A 16752-nucleotide genomic window follows, 5' to 3' on the forward strand; every position below is an offset into this window, starting at 1 on the left:
TTTTGTGGGAGAGGGGGGGAACCACCTAAACAAACAGAGTGTAACTACTTGTGTATAAAAAGCACATGGTTCAGTTCTATACAACTTCAGAATGCCATATGTTTGAATGCTGCCATATGTAGAAAGGACATTAGATACCAGTATGCCCGGCAGAAGATTAAGCTTCCATGTTACCTTGCCATAGGTAGCATTCTCATACGGAGTTTCCTCTGCCTGCATTCTGAAATGCTACAGTTGCAAGAGGCTATACTGAACATTTTTCTTCAGCATGTCGAGTCGCCCCATAGTCTGCACTCCAAGTCATTGCAGAGTTCTGTTTATGACTGGCTATAGCAGTTGGTTGGCCTGCATGTTGTGCTCCAAAGTCAGTTGGCGACAGTCATAGCTGGGTCTGTTGAGGAGGCCATTTAGCCTTTTTTTTGGGGGGGGGCAAGATAGCATCCAGGGATCACACTGAAGGGGAGCAGGGAGGCAGGTTGTTGCTTTCATGCCCGGCTTGTGGCCTTTCAGGCTGTCCCCTGTTGGAAGCTAAACGCTGGACTAGATGAACCCTTGATTTGATCCCAGGGCTCTTAGAGTCTCTGTCCCCTCTTTCAGAACAATGACGACTTGACATTGGTGCTGAATCTTTGTTACTGATGCCTAAAATTAACTCCCCTTCTGTGACCTGTCCTCCCAAATGGCTAAATTGGTTGGGAAACCTGTTAAGGACAGAGTGCCCAGCCCAGTGTCTCCCCATAATTTTCAATCATGCCTGTCAATTAGAGTCATGGCGCTTCATAATTTATGGAGCATCAGCAACCAAGTCTCTCTCTCTCTCTTTTTTTAAATGGCCGTTTCTCTTTAATAGCTTGACGTTCTGTTACTGGGATGAGTTTTCTTTTGTACACATACACTCTGCACTGCACTCTCTTCATCGCCTCACTTTACAGAGAGACCCCCAAACCCCAAGATTTCCACTATACTACAGGGTCACTTGTTTGTTTCAAAGCTCTCCCTTCCCATTTTAGAAATACTTGTGAAGTGCAATTTTAATCGCTCCCCAAAACGCATCAGAAAAGTCTGGGTAAGATTTTAGATTTTGAGGTAGTTGGTTCCATTGTCTGCTCTGACCATTAGGAAGTTTTTCCTGATGTTCAGCAGAAACCTGCCTTCCTGTAACATAAGCCCGTTATTTTGTGTCCTACAGTCTTGTATGATAGAGAACAAGTAACGGTCCTGTTCTGTATGACAATCCATTAGGTATTGAAAGAAGTGCTTTCCTATCCCCCCCCCCCTCAGTCTTCTTTTCTCAAGAATAAACACACACACTTTCAGTCTTTCCTTGTAGGGCTTAGTTTCTAGTCCCTTGATCTTTGTTGCCCTTATCTGAACTCATTCAAATGTCTCTGAATCCTTCTTGGAGTGTGGCATCCAGAACTTATTCTGGGCCCACAGAAACCTGGTTGCTTATTCTGGACCTACAGAAAACTGGAATTAGTCCTGGGTGAACATATTCATTAACTGCCAAGCTGGATTATCCTCTAGCCATAGAGTGGGCAACTTGGGGGGGGGCATGGGCCATTTTTGCCCCCTGTACTGCTCTCTGTGGGATGCTGAACACTCTTTGGGGCATTGGTCTCCAGCTGGTGGGTTGCTCTTCAGCTCAGGGTGGTATCACTGTCCAGCATCACTGTCACCATTTTCTTTTCCTTAGGATTCTTTCCCCTGTCCCTAAACAGCAAGGAGGCAGGTGGAAGGGCAAAGAAAATGAATTGCTTTATAAAATGAGTATACAGTATGAAATATCGTTTAAATATGTTCCCCGCTCTTCCTGTGGTGAGCTCAGAGCAACTGAGATACAGTTCCCAGGTGGTCTCCCATCCAGGCAGCTGACAGGACCAGATTTGCTCTAGCTTCCTCATTAGAACAGCATTGCTTTCATACCGTACTCAGAGAGGTGGAGAAAGGTGGGAAGTGCATCCCATTTTGCAGGTTGGGGTTCAAGGTGGGTCTTGGATCTGAAAAAGCTGAACACATGAAACTGTCTTACCCTGAATCAGAGCTAGTATTGCCTAATCTGACTGGTAGCAGCCTTCCCAAGTCTCAGGTAGAGTCCAGTGATAAGGGTTTTTTGAGAAGATTTGAATCTGCAAAAATTCTACTGCCCCACAATAGGTTTGCATCTCATGTACAGCACAATCCGAGATGTTTACTCAGAAGTTCCATTGAGTTCATTGCATCGTAATCTTTCTCTGACCCGGTTTACACACAATGCTAGCAATTCCTGGGTTGATTAACCAAAAATTTGCGGTTATGAGCAAAGCATGTGAGCTATTTCCATTTTCAGTTAACAACCCTGGGATGCTGTATTTCCTGATCTCCGAACCTGAAAACTCTGGCTTGTTTAGGGGTTAAAAAACCCAGAGTTAACCCAACAACAAACCATGGCCAGTTGTTGGTTTAACTCTGGGTATTTCAACCCCTAAACAACCTAGAGTTTCTGGGTTCGGCCATCACAAAACAATCCAGGAAGGCTCATGCACTCCACTTGTTTAGCCATTGCCTGACCAAGGCAAAACGGTCACACAATCTCCATCTTTTGTCCAATCTTAGTGCTGGGGATGGGGAAGGGGGATCATTGGGCGACTCCCTTGTAATTGAATTGAACTGTTGGTATTTGGGGGTGCTGAAATGGGGGAGTCAGTAAAGCACACTTAGACTGCAATCCTATACACGCTTACCTGGGAATAAGCTTTACTGGAACGTTATTTTTTATTAGAATACTTGAAACGCAGTAGCATAAATAAAAATGGGGAATGAGGGTGCTGGAAATGCTTAACGTGTTGAGCGCTAGCCTGCCCAAAGAGATCTGTATGAAGAGTGAAGGGATAAGAAAGCCTTTAATGCAACAAACAGCAGCAGTGCAAGTTTTCTTACCAGTCTTCCTTTTTACCGCAGCTTCCAATCAAAGCCGGCCAGCAGAATACCCACACCAAAGTCAGCACAGAACATAACAAGGAATGTCTCATCAACATTTCCAAGTACAAGTTTTCCCTGGTTATCAGCGGCCTCACCAATATCTTGAAAAATGTTAACAATATGGTAAGCTATCTGCTCTCGCTGTTGCATGTTTACGTGGATGGGGGACAAGAGGGAGATGAAGGCAGTTTAAGGCGAGGAAGGTAAAATGAGTACCCAGTTAGCTGGGGGAAAGGGAATAACGGTCGGGGAAGGCAACGGCGAACCACCCCGCTATAAGGCCTGCCAAGAAAACGTCAGCGAAAGCTGGCATCCCTCCAAGAGTCAGTAATGACTCAGTGCTTACACGAGAGGTTCCTTTCCTTCCCTTTGCCCAGCCTTTGGTGAGTATTGGGTCCCGTTGGTTCTGTTGAGCAATCTGGTGGATTTGTTTCCTGTGACTGATAGCATCTTTTAAAAACACCCACCCCTAAGTTTGCCATAATGAGCTGCCTTAACATAAGATCAATCCAGTCCTATGTGAGTAACGATTATGGACTCGAAATGAATATCAAGAAAATAAAATATATGGCGGTAAGCAAAAAGTTTTCCACCGTGCCTAATGTTACTATCAGCAATGTGCCAAGCGAGCGTGTCACACAATATGAATACCCAGGAACGTGGCTCAATGAAGGCTTCACAAATGCAAGAATTGAGATGGCAAGAACGGCGTTTGTCAAAATGAAACAACTGCTATGCAATCAGGACGTTAATCTTACGCTAAGGACTCGGATGGTAAGATGCTACGTGTTTTCACTATTATTTTATGGAGTGGAGGCTTGGACACGTAAGAAAAACAATTTGAGCAAAATCTAATCTTTTGAAATGTGGATATGCCAATGTGTGTTGACGATACCATGGACTGACTGAATAACAAATGCAGACGTACTACGCCGGGTAAACAAACAAACAGAATTAATAAAGGCCTTCAAAAGAAGAAAACTGCAATATCGTGGTCATATTATTCGAGGAGAAAAATACATCTTTCTCCCAACTTATTAAACAAGGGAAAATTGAAGGAAAAATATCAGTGGGAAGAAGGCGAACATCATGGCAAAAGAACTTGAGGGAATTATTTCTATACAAGTATTTCGAGCAGCGGCAACAAAGCCAAAAATAGCTGTAATGATCGCTAACCTCCGATATGAGAAGGCGCCTGCATGTCGCCAGTACAAAAAGGCATTGCTTGCTCTTGGCTGTGTGAATTGGCAACACAGGCCATCCTGGCACGCGTTAAGGGGCATGGAGAAATATGTGGGCCTGGTGGTGGTAGGACTGCTGGCTCTCCTTACGTTTAATCTGAAATCAGGTGGGAATTGGTCTCCTTCCCTCATCAGGGCTGTAGCTCAAAGTTCAGCATTGTGCTTCTGTTGGGGGAAGAACCTCGAGGAAGCCAATGTTTGTTGCCATCCCATGTCTTCCCCTGCCCCACCCCCCTGCCCCAGTCTCTGTTCACCCCTTAGACTTCAAAGTGTTATTTTACACTGCAAATGGGGAGGGGGAGTGTTCTTGCATGGAACATTAATGGGGGGATACTTGGCTCAGCAATACTACAAACGAGAGGGATCTTAGAATTGTTGTAGATCACAAGCTGAATATGAACCAACAGTGTGATATGGCTGCAAGAAAGGCAAATGCTATTTCGGGCTGCATTAATAGAAGTATATCTTCCAAATTGCATGAAGTAGTTCCTCTCTATTCAGCCCTGGTTAGGCCTCATCTAGAGTATTGTGTCCAGTTCTGGGCACCACACTTCAAGAAGGGTGCAGACAAGCTGGAGCCTGTTCAGAGGAGGGCAACCAGGACGATCAGGGATCTGGAAACAAAGCCCTTGGAGGAGAGACTGAAAGAACTGGGCATTTTTAGCCTGGAGAAGAGTAGTCTGAGGGGAGACATGATAGCACTCTTCAAATACTTAAAAGGTTGTCACACAGAGGAGGGCCAGGATCTCTTCTTGATCCTCCCAGAGTGCAGGACACGGGATAACGGGCTCAAGTGACAGGAAGCCAGATTCCGGCTGGACATCAGGAAAAACGTCCTGACTGTTAGAGCAGTACGACAATGGAACCAGTTACCTAGGGAGGTGGTGGGCTCTCCCACACTAGAGGCCTTCAAGAGGCAGCTGGACAACCATCTGTCAGGGATGCTTTAGGGTGGATTCCTGCATTGAGCAGGGGTTTGGACTCAGTGGCCTTGTAGGCCCCTTCCAACTCTACTATTCTATGATTCTATGATTATAAGTGCTCATTGGTCCACTCCTTGCCCGAGACATTTAAAACTTTCCCCCGAAAGTGATGGGCTTGGTTGGCTGTATTTATTTATTTATTTATTTAAGCACCAGCGGCCAGGGGCACTAGATTGGGATGGGAGAGGAGAGGAGCAGTTGTATGGCGTGGAAAGGGAATAAAGTCTGTAAGCCATAGAAGGGGCCATGAATCCTAACTGTGACTCAAGTTCCCTTTGTTTTGGGGGCCTTCCACAAACATTGCTCTGTAACTGTGAGGCTCCTTTCTTGGGAACTTGCTGAAGTTCCCCGGAAGCCAAGATATTAGCCCTTCTCCTGATGGCAAGATGTGAAGCATTGTGTGGTGATGGGCGACAAACCCATTTCCTTGCTGAGAACTAAATTGGTCTACTGGTTTTCTTCTTCTTTTTTTCTAGAGGATATTTGGAGAAGCTGCTGAAAAGAACTTGTATCTCTCTCAGCTGATTATTTTGGATACACTGGAAAAATGTCTTGCTGGGGTGAGTGGTCTGTCTGATTAGCAGTTTTCCTCGTGACTTGTATGTGGGCAAGTTAACTGTGAAGTGAGGGACCTCAGCTCAGTGGGAGAACACCTGCTTTGCATGCAGAAGACCCCCCGGTTCAATTCGCAGCAAGTAGGGCTGGAAAAACTCCTGCCTAAGGAGCCGCTGTCAGTCAGTGTCCAGCAATACTGGGCTAGATGGACCACGGGACTGACTTCGTGGGAGAGTCACTCCAAAGACAGTCAGTGGAAGGAACTGCACTGCGTCAGCTGTTTCCCTTGCCCCTGTGCGCACTGGTTTCACGACCGAGGTGAGCCTAGCTACCTGCGCTGCATTGCGGGTCGCTGGTGTGGGCGTACTTCAATGATGCAGTGTTGGTAATGAAGGTAATCCTGGTTGTGTGACCAAGGTTGTGCATGGTTTCCCCCACTGATCGTCTGGAAGCGGTCAGTCAAAGGCAGCTGGTGAGTCGGACTCTGTAGCAGGTTCCTCATGTCCTTTTGCCTGCTTGCTGCAAGTTCTTTATGACTAATTCCTGTATATACGTACGTGTGTGTGTGTGTGTGTGTGTGTGTGTGTGTGTGTGTGTGTTTTAAATGTCTGTGGCTCAGGAAAAGAAAATCACATGTACACTTGGAAAGAAGACGTACAGATTTTGGTATGTTTGGATCCAAAGAACATATACCGTATCTTGAGATTTGAAACGGCCTTACGTGCTAACAAGTAAAAAGAAGAAGAAAGTGCTACTTTCTTTGCTTTGGATCCAGCCAGTGCAAGAAAGGCATTTTGAATTTGTAGCGAACGTTTAAACGGTAGACGTCTTGATGTAGTAAGTCAACTGGAGATCTTCGTTGACTTGGTGGTTTTATTTCGATTTGGCACAGTGCTGTACAAAGATAATGACGCTTTCTCTCCTGCTGCTAAGGATGGCTTTTGCAGGTGCTTCCTAGTTTACATTAGTTAGCTTTGTCTAAACTTCCAGGGGGAATGTAGTCCTGAAGTTTCCAGAAAAACGTTCCTATTTTCACTTAACTCTGTTCTCGGAGTCTGTCTGCCTTCCCCCCTTTCCCCCACCTTTTGCTACCTTGGGAATGCAGTTGGTGGTTCAGTGCCTTCTGCAAAGCTGTGTAGCTGAAAAGCCAAACTTGAACTTGGGTGAAATCTAAGACTCTGTGTTTATGCCTGAGGGTTTCTTTAACACAGTTCCAAGCTTAGCGTAATGAGATCATCTTTAAGCTGCTTGCGATTCCCCATACTGGTTTTGAAAGATTGCTTTCCAAGCCACGGCAGACAGTAGAGTTCATGGTTTGCCATTTGACACCTGTATAAACATATTATAGACAATCTGCAAATGCAGTCGTGAGACTCACAGCCTGTTCGTAGCCTTCTCTGAACAATAAAGAAATAGGATCCAGCGGTCGGCTCCTGGTCCCAGGGCCGTGTGATTCTCTTGCGCCGGTCATTCAGCCTGGCTCTGCCCGTTGGACTGTGGAGCGGCACAACTTGCCGTACTTAAGAGCTCCCGTGAATTAATGAATTAAATTCAAGAACATATTTATCCTGCTTTTAAATCCGAATTCCCAAAGGGGTTTACAGACAAAAATAAAACGACAATAAAACAATTAAAAAACACGATACAACTAGAGTTGATGAGCTACATTTCACTTCCACTAAAAAGCAGCACTGTGAAAACCTGCATGCCAAAAATTAAAAAATAAAAAAATGTCTTGGCTTGGTGGCTAAATCAGCCGGGCTAGACACCAGATGAGCAGCTCTGATGATGGTGTTCCACTTTTGGGGTGCCATCACCAAAAAGGCACTTTCCCTGGTTGCCACCCACCTAATCTATGACGCACGGGAGTGACACCTGGAGAAGGGCTTCTGATGTAGATCCGAAGGGAGGGGTGGGGGACTTTTTTCATGTCAAGGTCCACATTATCTCAGTTGGAAACTGTCGGGGTGTGTTTGCATTCCAGCAGTGGACAGGGCCAAATCCTGCAGGGGCTGGGGCATATTCACACATCCTCTACAACACACGTTTGCATGTGCACCTGTCTGCCTCCAGTCTCCCGTTCTGTCATTCTCTGCCAAAGTGTGGAGAACGAGAGAAAGACAGGCAAATGTTGGGAGTTCTATGGTTGTGTCTGCACCAGCCTGTCTCTTTCCTGGTTAGCATCTGTCTGTCTTAGTCCCCCAAGAGACGCTGGTGGGCAGCTGCCCTTGCATTGCCGGCCCCCCTATCAGTGTTGTCTGTCTCCCCTGGGAGACGGCAGAGACTCTGACTGGGATGCAAGTGGGTGGGCAAACACCAGAACGCTGACCATGGTGCTCCCATGTTTGCCTCTGGGACAGTTACACAGAGCAGGACTTGGGGACCGTGCCTTGGTCTGGAAGGGATGGGTCCACGTTTGGAGGTTCTCCATGCTGTCTTGAGGCCTGGGCAGGCTCACGAGAAAGGAGTGGGGGAGAACGCTGAGTTGCTTCTACAACGGAATGCTCTCCAACCAGACGAGAGAAGCAACCCTATCTCCTTCTTCCCAGCTGCATGAAAGGTTCCTGAAGAGCTAGCCTAAACCCTAGCAGCAAATGGTTACGACTGATGTGGCTTGCTGAGACCCAGTACTTTCCCATAGGCTGGCTGGATCTGTCCCAATAGTTCAAACGCACACATTTTGTTTGTGGAAAGTGCTCTCGATGGCTTGTACTTGTAAAGCATTTCCTGGGTTGCAGACTTTGGGGGATGCATAACCATGAAATCACTCCAGGGCAATTACATCCAATTACATCGTATCCTCTTAGCAACCCAAAGACACCATGAGGCTCGACGAGACGATGCTGGTCAAACAGTTGCTGCCGGAGATCTGTCATTTTATCCACACCTACCGGGAAGGGAATCAACACGCCGCAGAGCTCCGCAATTCTGCTTCTGGGGTTCTCTTTTCTCTCAGCTGCAACAACTTCAATGCCGTCTTCAGCCGTATCTCCACCAGGTGAGTGCGTGGAAAGATGTGGCTTGTCCATCATCCTCGGAAGGCTCATTTAAATCTCGTTGACATCTCTTGGCCCTGCTCAAGCTGGATGATGAGGTAGGAAGGTTGAAATCGCACTGTGGTTGATTGAGCCGAAAGTTATTAAGAGGCTCTGAATCCTTTTGCTGTTTTAGTCCAGTCTCCTCTGTCCCGGTTTCTTATTTTAATTGCTTCCCTCAACTTGGAGACTGTTAGGTCATCTCTGAATGCAAGTGTATGTTAATAACATCCATTCAGTTAAAAGCACTCGAATGAAGATGGATAGAAAGAACTGGACATGCAGAAAATGGAATAAGTAGAGATCTCACTAGAAGGAGTGTTTCCTAGGGGAGAGACCCGTAGCTCATGGGCTTTGTTTTGTATGAGGTCTCAGGTTCAACCCTTGGAATCCCCAGTCAAAAGGATCAGGGAGCAAATGTTGGGAAGGTTTTGTGCCTGAAAATTGCTGCCAGTCAGAGAACGCCAGCCTTCCCCACTCTGGTGCCCTCCAGGTGTTTCAGACTCCACCTCCCATCAGCTTTAGCCAGCATGGCCAGAGGTCAGGCATGCTGAGAGTTCTTTATTTTTTTATTTAAGGATTTTTACGCCGCCATTCAGCCAAAAAAGGCTCTCACGGCGGCTTACAAAAGTATTTCTTGACAGTCCCTGCCCACAGGCTTACAATCTAAAAGACATGACACAAAAGGAAAGAGGATTGGGAGGGGGAGGAGGAGGAGGAAAAGGAAAGCAAATTCAGGCACTACAATCTTAGTTGCAAAGTTCAGCAGTTACAGTTGACAGCAGAAGGGAGGGGGCTCTCAGCTGGAGCTGGACCCAGGCACGGTGGAGAGGTGCCTGGCTGCTGCTTCCTCCCTCACTGGTGGCCTCTGCAGAGACAGTTGGTAGGAGGAGGGAGGGGGCTCTCAGCTGGAGCTGGACCCAGGCACAATGGAGAGGTGTCTGGCTGCTGCTTCCTCCCTCACTGGTGGCCTCTGCAGAGACAGTTGGTAGCAGGAGGGGGGGGCTCTCATCTGGAGCTGGACCCAGGCACGGTGGAGAGGTGCCTGGCTGCTGCTTCCTCCCTCAATGGTGGCCTCTGCAGAGACAGTTGGTAGGAGGAGGGAGGGGGCTCTCAGCTGGAGCTGGACCCAGGCACAATGGAGAGGTGTCTGGCTGCTGCTTCCTCCCTCACTGGTGGCCTCTGCAGAGACAGTTGGTAGCAGGAGGGAGGGGGCTCTCAGCTGGAGCTGGACCTAGGCACGGTGGAGAGGTGCCTGGCTGCTGCTTCCTCCCTCACTGGTGGCCTCTGCAGAGGCAGTTGGTAGCAGGAGGGAGGGGGCTCTCAGCTGGAGCTGGACCCAGGCACAATAGAGAGGTGTCTGGCTGCTGCTTCCTCCCTCACTGGTGGCCTCTGCAGAGACAGTTCGTAGGAGGAGGGAGGGGGCTCTCAGCTGGAGCTGGACCCAGGCACGATGGAGAGGTGCCTGGCTGCTGCTTCCTCCCTCACTGGTGGTCCAAAACATGTGGAGGGCACTGGGTTGGGGAAGGCTGGAGTGGACCCTCTTGGGCTAGATGGACAAAGAGGCCGGCTTGTTAGCAGGCTGCTTCCTGTCTTCCTCTGTGGACCTTTTGGTTCCTGCAGTTCAGAGTGTTTTGTAATTGAGCTAGTTTGGGGATTGCTAATGAGGATTGGGCATTGTATCAAGACAAGGCGAGAGAGCAGGTGTGGCATAGTGGTTAGAGCGTTGGATTGGGATTCGGGAGACCCTGGTTCAAGTCCCTTTTCAGCTATGAACCTTACTGGATGACTTTGGGCCACCTATGATGGACTCTCAGCCTAACCTACCTCACAGGGTTGATGTGAAGGTAACATGGAGAGGAGTTGGAGGACCATGTAAAGCAGCTTTGGCTTCTTTGCCGGAAAAGTGGTGGGATATAAATGTAATAAATCAATAGTTGAATTGACATTATGTAGGCAAAGAAGCCGGGGCTCAGTTCCTCTGTGCTCTAATGCGGCATTGTCGCAACAGAACGCCGGCTGCTTCCCCTGCTGAGCCCAGCAGTGGGGAAGGATGTGCTTTTGTATGACTGGGCGTTGCATTCAGTCACAAGGGCAGAGAACACTGTGTTTAGATCCCTGTGTGTGTCTCTAAGGAGTTCGTCTACGCTGCAGGTAGACTTCCAAGCCTGACTTCCCAACTAGGGTCACTGTTTTTGGATTTCCCTATTGAAGTTTATAACAGTTCGTAAAATTTCCAGGTGCTGAACCAAAGCACAGCCCTTCCCTACATGTTTATAGTCTAGGGATAAAGACAAGACACCTTAGTGAGGGAGGGAAGGTGAGAGTAAAAGGGAAGGAGGGCAGTGAGTGAACAAGAGGCACTTGATGTGAAAACTGAGGGAAGAGAGTTGAATGTTAAGTGGAAGGAGATTTCAGGGATAGGCAGCTGCAGTGGAAAGGAACCCGGCCAGTGGAGAAAGAAGGCAGCATTAGGCTTCACTTAGAAGGATTGGTACCTATAGAGCAGAGATGAGGAATGTGGGACCCTGCAACTCCCATCATCCCTCACCAGTGGCTATGCTGGGCAGGGCTGACGGGGGCTGCAGTCCGATGACATCTGGAAGGCTACACGTTCCTCACCCTGGCTATAGAGTGACGGGTCCAAGGAGGAGCACTTAAGAGAAGATATAGAGGAACAAGACCAGGAAGAAATTGGCAAATGATCAGGGGTCTGGAAACAAAGTCCTATGAGGAGAGACTGAAAGAACTGGGCATGTTTAGCCTGGAGAAGAGAAGATTGAGGGGAGACATGACAGCACTCTTCAAATACTTGAAAGGTTGTCACACAGAGGAGGGCCAGGATCTCTTTTCAGTCCTCCCAGAGGGCAGGACACGGAATTACGGGCTCAAGTTACAGGAAGCCAGATTCCAGCTGGACATCAGGGAAAACTTCCTGACTGTTAGAGCAGTACAACAATGGAACCAATGACCTAGGGAGGTTGTGGGCTCTCCCACCCTAGAGGCCTTCAAGAGGCAGCTGGACAACCATCTGTCAGGGATGCTTTAAGGCGGATTCCTGCACTGAGCAGGGGGTTGGACTTGATGGCCTTATGTCCCCCTTCCAACTCCACTATTCTATGATTCTATGAAATAAGTAACTGCAAGAAGCTTGAAGTGATAGGAAGCCAATGAAGAGAAGAGTGCAAATATGGTTAGAATGACGAGCAGCTGACATCACTCATCTAGCTGTCTGTATTTGGTGAAAGTAAACGTATCCTACTCTTCCTTGTAGTTGGACAGTTGGGGATTAGGCTATTCTCTGAGTTGTCATTTCTACTGTAATAACCTTCATATGATAAAGAGGAGGGCATTAGCTAGGAGGAGCTTCAGTCTCCAGACAGCAGGTAGAAAGTTCTTTGATTAAAGGGTACCTCAACTGAGCTTCAAAGGCCCTTTAATAACCTCTGTTCCAAGGAGTTATTCTTGGCAGCTAGCTTCAGAGGATGTGGGTTTTCGTTGTCTTTGTGCTAAATGGCTTGATGGAGAGTAGTTGCGCATGGGAGACGCTGCATTTCTTTTATGGGGAGAGGCAGAGACAATGAAGTGAAAGCTCTTCTTGAACTAGAAATCTAGAAATGAAGTGAATGAATTGAACCCAAGTTCTCGGCCTTGGTTGGCTTCCCACTTTCCTGGTCTTGGTGATATAGACTTGTGGGGAGATGGGGTGGAAGGAATCATAAGGAAAAGGTTGGTTTCAGATTATGCTTCTGGTTTTTAATGTAGGTTGAGTAGAAACGAAACAGTTTGCCAGTTGTTGCTCATCTCGATCGGGCAAGTCCGAAAATCCACCATCAGTGGATTCTCTGGTCTGTTGTCTGTGATCTGTGATTGGGAGAGTGAGCGGTATGCAGGGAAATCCCCCCCCCCCGTGATTCCCTGCTGGAGGAGGAGGGAGGCTGACCCAGACAGCGCTGGGAAGAGCTGGTTCTCTTGGCATAGGCTTGAGTCCCTTTCTTAGTGCTGGGAGACCCCTGGGACTTCGAGCACCAAGAAAGGCAACATAGGTAGAGTGCCTGGTCGTGGTGTTGGTGAGTGGGAGCTAGAGATGTGAAGGCCTGGGAAAAAACCAGAAAAATTAGGGGGGGAAACGGGTTTGTTCCCGTTTGGTTTGTTCCCGAAAAATTGGAAAAAAATGAAGGAAAAACGGATTACGGGATGTTTTATTTCAGCATGATGAATAAAACGTTTAAGACAAGGTGTTCAGATATTTACTTCTCCAAATGATTTCTAAAAACTGTACAGTATCAGATTATTACAATGTCTGTGCACCAAGGACAAGCAAGTCCTAGGTTGCAAACTGAGACTATAACTCTCAATTGCAAGAGCAAGATGCATTTCCGCCTCTAGGGGGCAGCACTGCCATTGTCGCAGAGACTGAAACTAATCGTGACAGCTATAGGTCAGAAAATGAGACTGATTACATTTCATGCATATTCATTGGTTCTCCTTTTTTTCTCAGTTTTTTTATGGGAATGGGGGCTTTATGTCTTGACACTGGAGGACTAGCGGAAACATAAATAATTTTCTTTGTTACTAATGTTGGTGGTTTCTTCTGTTATGGTTTTTTTTAATTGATTTTTTTTGCCTGCTCCTCATAAACTGGCAGAACCAAAGAGGTTCCTTACAGTTCAGGTGTTCCTAACAGTTCAGGAGCTTGTAGCTCCATTTGTTACCAAAAAGACGTAAAATAGTAAATTAAATTTGTAATAGTTGTTTGAATACATTGTACTTTTAATGTACCAAATGTAATAATTTTATGCCAAACCAACTTGGACATAATTACATTTTATGTTACTAAAGTAACAAAGTAACTTTCAATCTGTAAATAGCACTAATATTGCATTATTTAAATTTTTCTGAAAATTTCTGTTTTTTTCCGAAACCCCCTGGAAAAAACCCGGTTTTTTCCCATGGCTTCAAAATTTCTGGAAATTTTACATCTCTAGCACAACCACTTTTTTCATTTGGCCATACAGTAGTTCCCCACCTCTTTTCAGCATTTGGTAGTGTTGGTTCTGTAACACGTGCTTCTGATTTAGGGCCCTGCAAAGGGTTTTTTTTTTTGGGGGGGGACTTTTCTCCGTCCAGCCACATCTGTTAAGCTTTCCTCCATATAGATGAAATGAAGAGCTCCCTTGGTGGTTGGTGTTAGAAGTTGTGTCAAGTACGAATTTGTAGATTTGGGGCAGGTTCTCAGCTTGCACAGAACACACGATTTAGTTTCTTAGAGCCATGTGGACCAGTACACTGGATTACCTAGAAAGTGGTGTGGGTGGGAGAGGGATTGAGGCACATTTAATCTTAAGCCTAACTGAATTCATTAGGGTCAAGGCGAGAGGGGTGGGCATGGGCAGCTCAGATTTATTTATTTTTTAGAGTTGGCTGCATGTCTGCAAATACCCGCATCATTGGCTTGGATTCAACGTTAGCACGACATTGAATCCTCCACCGCATGTATACAAAAATCTTGGAGGACAAATGCATGTACATTAATAACACCATTATCTACCGCATACTCTACCTCCAGTATCAGAGGCAGTATGTCTATATACGCCAGTTGCTGGGGAACATGGGCAAGAGGGTGCTGTCGCACTGCTGTCCTGCTTGTGGGTTTTCTATGGCCAGCTGGTCGGCCACGGTGTGAGTAGAATGCTGGACTACATGGACCCTTGGTCTGTTTCAGTATGGCTCTTCTGGTCGTCGTCTTCTTCTTTCTTCTTGTTATTATTATTATTATTATTATTATTATTATTATTATTATTATTATATTTATTTGTATCCCGCCTTTTGCCCAATGCTGGGCCTCAAGGCGGCCTTACAAAGTTTAAAACATACATGGGGTGTGTGTGGAGGAAACAAAACCATAAACGTTTAAAATACACAACAAAATTATAAGACATTAACATAGATGGAGGGCTGGATTATCCTCCAAAGGCCTGCTTGAACAAAAAAGTTTTAGCTTGCTTCCGAAAGCCCATCAAGGAGGGAGCCAGCCTAGCTTCCCCAGGAAGAGAGTTCCAGAGCACCGGAGCAGCCACCGAGAAGGCCCTCTCCCGTGTTCCCACCAAGCGTGCCTGTGAAGATGGTGGGACTGAAAGAAGGGCTTATGTGTGGTTGCTGATTTCCCCTGCCCAGCCCCTTCATGAAATGGAATTCTGGTTCAGGGGCCTGGTGCATTGATGGCCTTTTTTTTTTTTTTTTTGCAAGGTAGAGGAGCGGAAATGTGCCCTACACATAAAGTGCTCCTTCTGGAGGCCTAATTTTTATTTATTTATTTATTTATTTATTTATATCCCACCTTTTGCCCAATACTGGGCCTCAAGGCAGCCTTACAAAATTTAAAATATATACATTTTAAACCTAGGAAAAGAAATGTACAAAAAAAATACAGTATTAAAACATAAACAACTTTACAAATCCTTCAGATAGATGGAGGATCAGATTATTCTCCAAAGGCCTGCTGGAACAAAAAAGTTTTAGCCTGCTTCCAAAAGCCCAGCAAGGAGGGAGCCAGCCTAGCTTCCCCGGGAAGGGATTTCCGGTGCAGCCACCGAGAAGGCCCTCGGCCATGTTCCCACCAAGTGTGCCTGTGAAGAAGGTGGGACTGAAAGAAGGGCCTCTCCAGAAGATCTCAAAGCACAGGCAGGCTCATAAGGGAGCTTCGGCTGTAGGGTGGTATATAAATGTAGTAATAATAATAATAATACGGTCTTTCAGATAACCTGGACCCGACCCATATAGGTCTTTATAGGTCATGACCAGCACTTTGAATTGTGCCTGGAAACCGACTGGAAGCCAGTGGAGCTGTTTTAACAGGGGAGTTGCATGCTTCTTGCGCTTGAAGGGGCAGGGGAGGATGTGGGCCTTGAGATTTACGTATGTAGGTTGAAATGTGTGCCCTGCTTGCTCCTCCTGCACGCAAAAGTCAAATTGGTGTAGTACATGTCTTTCTTTCAGGTGTGCCACCCTGAGAATCCTGTTGTAGGGTGGCCTATAAATAATGTCACATAAGGAAAAAAGAAATGAAAGCAATTGCCTACGCCTGCTTTATGTCCATGGATGCACCATCTCTTTATCTCTCTTCCCACCCTGCTTTACGTTGAGGGTGCCCGTCTACCTCCATTTTGAGAAATTGGTATTTCTTCTTCCAGATTGCAGGAATTGACTGTTTGCTCTGAAGACAATGCTGACGTCCACGACATTGAACTCTTGCAGTACATCAGTGTGGACTGCGCTAAGCTGAAGCGTATTCTGCAAGGTAAGTGGTGGTGCTCTTCCCTGTTCCTGGTTAGAGCTGTGATGCTAACCGCATTGACCCGGAAGGATGTCCTACTGACACTGGGCCTCATTTCAAAGTGTGCATGCTTAAGAACAGGATGCTGATCTAACCTAACTAAGGATTGCCTATGCATTAGCATTTTCTAGATGTTGCATTACTTGTCAGTGGCTGTGTTCGGAGAATACAATAGTCAGTGGTGGGTTAATATTCAACTCCATGGTTGATTATTGAGGGGGTACTCCCCACACGACATTATAATCAACCGTGGTGTGGTCTAAGCCCAGTGTCGAGTTGACTATCAGTCAACGGTGTGTTTGATTGACACAGCTTCTGCCCTCTCTCCCCACTCAGTCCTCCCACTGGTCTCTCATCAGCCATTGTGAGTTCTGCCGGCTGGACTGGAGTGGCAGCTGCCGCTTTGGTCACTCTTGCCAGGGAACTCTGTAGTTGCTGGGAAAAACCAACTGTCTGCAACGAATTAGTCAATGGTGCCCAACACACGACTTGATAACCAATGGTTGTTCAAATAATCAACTCTGCACAGCATTGGTTCTTGGCGTTGGTTATTTCAGCCAAATAACCGACCGTGGTGTGAAAAAGTCCTGACAGATGACACAATAACAATTGTTGACTATTTAACCCAACATTGGTTATCG

At 46.6% G+C, this 16752-nt stretch overlaps 1 protein-coding gene across 4 annotated transcripts in view; it reads left to right on the forward strand.

Moving 5' to 3' along the window:
- NF1 (neurofibromin 1) overlaps positions 1-16752 on the forward strand; it is a 246516-nt gene that overhangs the window by 12322 nt on the left and 217442 nt on the right. For all 4 annotated transcript variants that reach the window (XM_063146839.1, XM_063146838.1, XM_063146840.1 and 1 more), the window contains exons 2-5: positions 2941-3084; positions 5662-5745; positions 8548-8738; positions 15969-16075. In XM_063146839.1, coding sequence (XP_063002909.1) covers positions 2941-3084; positions 5662-5745; positions 8548-8738; positions 15969-16075 — 526 coding nt within the window. The remainder of the gene's footprint in view (positions 1-2940; positions 3085-5661; positions 5746-8547; positions 8739-15968; positions 16076-16752) is intronic.

The sequence above is a fragment of the Elgaria multicarinata genome, chromosome 22 (genome assembly GCF_023053635.1).
Source record: "Elgaria multicarinata webbii isolate HBS135686 ecotype San Diego chromosome 22, rElgMul1.1.pri, whole genome shotgun sequence".
NCBI lineage: Eukaryota > Metazoa > Chordata > Lepidosauria > Squamata > Anguidae > Elgaria > Elgaria multicarinata.